The sequence below is a fragment of the Castanea sativa genome, chromosome 7 (genome assembly GCF_040712315.1).
Source record: "Castanea sativa cultivar Marrone di Chiusa Pesio chromosome 7, ASM4071231v1".
NCBI lineage: Eukaryota > Viridiplantae > Streptophyta > Magnoliopsida > Fagales > Fagaceae > Castanea > Castanea sativa.
Window position 1 is genome coordinate 10,393,845 of NC_134019.1, and position 5,157 is coordinate 10,399,001.

At 34.6% G+C, this 5,157-nt stretch overlaps 1 protein-coding gene across 1 annotated transcript; it reads right to left on the minus strand.

Moving 5' to 3' along the window:
• Positions 1-2,896: 2,896 nt before the first annotated feature.
• LOC142642342 (UDP-glycosyltransferase 43-like) lies at positions 2,897-4,565 on the minus strand. Its single transcript, XM_075816695.1, has one exon. It carries the CDS (start codon positions 4,560-4,562, stop codon positions 2,967-2,969), a length of 1,596 nt encoding a protein of 531 aa, XP_075672810.1. The 5' UTR covers positions 4,563-4,565; the 3' UTR covers positions 2,897-2,966.
• Between the last annotated feature and the right edge of the window lie 592 nt (positions 4,566-5,157).

Here is a 5,157-nt window from a genome sequence, read left to right on the forward strand (position 1 = left end):
ACCGTGTATTTTATTTAGATTGTAACTAGGACGCAAATGGATGTAGTTGCTATCATATGTAATTTCTATGCAATATTCAATGAAAAATCTAGTTGTTTGATTTGCATTTTAGTTTTCCTTATTTTTATAAATAAAAAATAAGTGGCGACTTCACAAAATAAGTAAACCCTCCCACCCCCAAAGAGATTCCATTAATCCTCCTTTGAAAGTAAGTTTAGTTCTAGTCTCTCACAATTACTTAATGATTTCTTTTTACCTTTAAAAATTATTACAGTCCCTCAAGTTGTGTTCTCACAATTTACACATATAATTTTAAGACTAGGCAAGACAATGCAGATTGTCCCGACCTCTATAGGATGGGGTTAGGGTAGGATAATTCAATTGCAGGACATAGGCGAGACACCCATGCATGATCCGGTCTCATCCCACTCCATTGCCTTCCGAATGGGCTATGGTAAAAAAAACCCGTGACTCTCCAGTTTTTACTTTCCTCCTTTTGCTTTCATTTTATGGAAAAAAAAAATTTGAATGTTTTGACCGCTTTTTTCTATTTTCCATAAAAGTTGTATTAAAACTTTCTTAAAATTGATTATTAATTATTACCCTAAGGGAACTTGTTAACATGACCCTTTTTTTTTTCTTTGTTTGATATAAGTATTATTTATGATTGAAATCAAGCTCCTTTTTCTTTCCTAATTTATCTATTAAATACTATACTCATAACATGCAACTTCTATGATCATTAGATGGTAATAACTTTAACCTGTTTTTTTTTTTTTTTTTTTTTGACAAATGAGGGTGCTCAAATCTCTTCGAGTATCTGACCATTTTCTCGGGTGTTTGCAGTCCTCCTATCCTACATGCACTAGCTTATTACAAGGAGGAATTCTATGGAGATAGCCCCAAGGTGCTGGCAAGAGATTTCAAACTCAAATCTTATGGATATCATCAAGCCTTAGGAACCACTAAGTCAACGGATCAATAGTTACTCACTTGAACTAAAGTAAAAGCCACATTACACCTACCTCTTTTTTGCTTGTGTTTTTATTTTTTATTTTTTATTTATCTGTAGGCAATAAATTAACAAAGCAAAGCATCAGAGATATAATAATAATAATAATAATAATAATAATAATAATAATAAATGGACCAATACTAGGAGACAAAACACATTCAAATTAAAAATTCCGAAATTTTAATTAAGTTCTTAGAATGCAGTTGACAAATTGTATCAACAATAATTGCAACTCAACTTATTTCACTAGCCTTACTTTTATCAAGACAATAAGTAACCCTTCTCTGTATTCGTAATTTCGTAAATCGTGTTTGCCAATTCCTTAATCAAAGTTCCTAACGATGAATACGACACTTATCCCTCTCCCTATTTCCTCTGGCTGCACCAATCCATTCCTATAATCGAATCGAATTTCCAGCTAATCCTGATTTCTTAACAATCTTAAAGGCATTCATTTGTTGCTCGCCTAAATTGGCTACATGGCTATCACGCTGTGCCACAAGCACTCCAAATTGAGTTCCAACCACATTTAAAAGTTCTTTATCAATTTGGTTAATTACCAAAAGAATATAACAATTTGGAAACACTTTATTATTGTAATTTGCCAGACGCAGTTTTCTTTTTTCTTTTTTATTTTTCAGTAAATGCTGTTTATATTGTAAAAGCTTTTCAGTTAAAACTTTACAGCTTGAAGCTCTCACAAAAATTTTACAACTAAAGAGCTAAAGCTTTATTTCTTAGAGCAATCACAAGCGTACGTGCTCTAACTTCTTTCCACCTATTCATATTAGAATCGTATCTGTATTTGTTTTCAAACATGAGGAATCAGTTAACTATGAATATTTAGTTTTTCATTAATTTAAAGGTTTATATTGTGACACACAATTTTAATTTAATTAAAATTTAATTAATATTCGTTCATTACTATTTTTTTTTCTTTTAAATGATGTAACACTATACATACTTTAAATTTATGATAAATTAAATCTTTAATTCTTTTCCATAAAATAGACTATCTTCATTTTAAAAACCATGATAAATAGATTACGGAAAAAAGCTATCATTTTCTACTTTTTGTAACTCGTGTATTTTTCCTCTTCCTTTTTCTTTTTCTTTTTTTTCACCCTCAGTTTTGATTTATGTATGATTTAAAAGTAAATCCCCCATCTTCTTTCCTAAGGCATCTATTAAATACAATTATTTTAACTTTTTTTTAATAATTGTTATAAGTGGGGAAAAGGGAAATTCAAACTTTACTTCTCCTAACATAAAAAAACTGAATAATGCTACAAAACTATAAAGCTTTTAACTTATTAACTCGTTCTAAAATCAAAACTAACAATACTAAGAATCTTGACTTGTTCCAACATGTCCAATGCACGAATCAAGGACTGGTCGTATGAACTCTAGTAAAGCCCCACTGTATACACAATTTATTTTTGGGTCATGCTAACGAATGTCCTTAGAGTATTGGTTAACAATCCATTTTAGAAAAGTTTTGACATCACTTTTGTGGGAAATGAAAAAAAATTTCAAAATATTAATTGTTTTTCTTTCTTTCCCCATAAAAATTTTCTTTAAATAAATTATTAAATAATTCCCTAAGGGCATTCGTTAGCATTTCCCTTTATTTTTTAGTGGGCAAAATTTTAATAATAAAAACAAGCAAACACGTAATAGTAAGAAGAAAAAAAAAAAAAAAAAAAGTCACAAGAGTCCCTTTGAATATACTCGTTGGAATATACTCGTTGGGAGACAAAAGTCACAGAAAAATACACTTATATTAAACACACACACACATATTTATATATATATAGTCCCTTGAAATATACTAGTATGCAACTGGCATCAACAATAATTTCAACTCACTGGCAAAAAATATTTGCAATTCAATTTATTTCACTAGCATTATTGCATTAATTAAAATATAAAGTGGTCCATCTTTGTATCTTTACACTCCGTTTGCTAATTCATCAATCAGAATTCCTAGTGACGTACATGATGATCCATTTTCTCTAACAGCCATTTTGGCTTTTTGGCTCATCTCCTTCACCTTTTTCCTCACCTCACTATCACCATCCATAAGACTCTTTATCCCTTCTTCTATCTCCTCTGCCAACACCATTTTACTTCCCATATTGTAATCTAATCTAATTTCCATAGCTAAACCCAATTCCTTAACCATCATAAAGGCATTCATTTGTTGCTCAGCATAAATTGGCCATGTGGCAATTGGTACAGCATGCCACAAGCTCTCCAAAATTGAGTTCCAACCACAATGCGACACGAATCCTCCAATTGCTTTGTGGGCTAGGATTGATACTTGCGACACCCATCCACACACCAAACCAATCCCAACTGTTCGTTCCAAGAATCCATTTGGCAAAACCTCCTCAAGACTCGTGTAATCATTTGGAAGATTTAATAGGGCTTTTGGTTTCTCACGTAATGACCATAAGAATCGAACCCCGGCCCGCTCAAGTCCATGGGCTATTTCTCTCACTTGCTGCACATCAAAACTCCCCATGCTACCAAAGCATAAGAACACCACTGATGATAGAGGTTGGTCGTCAAGCCAGTTAAGAATATTTTGGTGATGGGCTTGGTCTGGGTGCCATTGGGCCGAGCCAGCAAGGTCAAGAATAGGCCCAATAGGATAAACTCGTGGCATTTGGCTTGTGGAGAACGAGTTGAGCGCATGAGGCTCAAGCTCTTGAAGTGTGTTTATAACAATACCCTTTGTTTCAAGGTACCTACGTCCATGGTATAAAAGGCAAGAGAACCCATCTTTCTTCAACGCTAATGGAGGCAACACGCTTGGAGGAACTGGGTTAACAAAACCAGGGATGACCAACTCAGTATCCAACTCGGCCAACTCACTAGTGGTGAATTGGGTGTCAAGGATAGGAAGATGAAGTATGAAGCTGAGAAACGAAGCTGGAGAGGCAAAGTAAAGGTAGCAAGGAATGTCAAGCTCTTTAGCAACATCAATGATCGAAGTGCAAAACATGTCGACGAATAACCCCGCAAGTTGTGGGACTGAGTTGGACTCTGAGTTGTCTGAGTCCAACTCGGTTGCCATGAGGTTTGTGATTGCTTGTTTTACATTGGGTTTTTGTTTTTCAATAAGTGACGACACGTGGGATACGAAAATTTGGGATTGATCAGGTGAGGGATGGTCCACAGTAGGGAGGTGGACAAATTTGATATTGGTGGCTGACGTGGCCACGCGTGATTGGATGCTCGTGTCGAGAAGTGGTCGACCCGGCATAGTGATGATCAAGATTGTTGCAGAAAATCGAGGGTCATGATCGATTAGGCGTTGAGCAAACTCAACAATGGGAACAAAGTTTCCAAACGCAGGAGTTGCAATGAGTACCACCTCGAATTTGGTCATGGCCTTTTGGGTTTCCTTGAATTTTTGCCTGATTTGGCTTATCGATATCAAGAATATATTGCTTTTCGAAGAAGGGCACAATGATATATAGGAGAAAATAAGTGCTGTTGTATGTATCCTCCTCCTCACAAGTGTGGGGTTCCACCACATGTGAGAAAGAAGATACAAAACAGAATAAAACACCTTCTCAGAAATCGACTAGGTAATCAAATTTGACAAATATTATAATAAAGACAATCTCGAATTTCTTGGTGGCCAAGCATATTATCAATAATTAAAGTCTTTGTCAGTGGGTTTTTAAAATATGAGACATGAGGGTACGTGTTTTTTTCTTATTATTTGGTTCTGTACGAAACTATGACTTATCAGGCATGCCAACTGATATTGTTTATTTGGGTTGGCAAATAGTGGACCAAAATGACGTTGATGATTAAACAATAGATATTCATAGTGATCCCTGATGAAGGCCACCGAGAACTTCCTCCATATATAATGAAAAAGATGTGAGAGTGAAAGAGAGCGCCTTATTTTTTATTCCTCTTCCTCGTTGTCATAGTCTATTACTGGTGTAGAAAGTGGAAACCGATTGAATAAAGTCTGAATTTTAAAGTATCAATAATATTCAATAAGGGCGGCCGGCAAGTTGGTTGGTAGAGGAGATTTCCTTCAAAGAAGGGATATATGAAGGAGAAATAAAAATATGGGATAAAAATTTTCCCTGTATATATCATATCATATACTATAT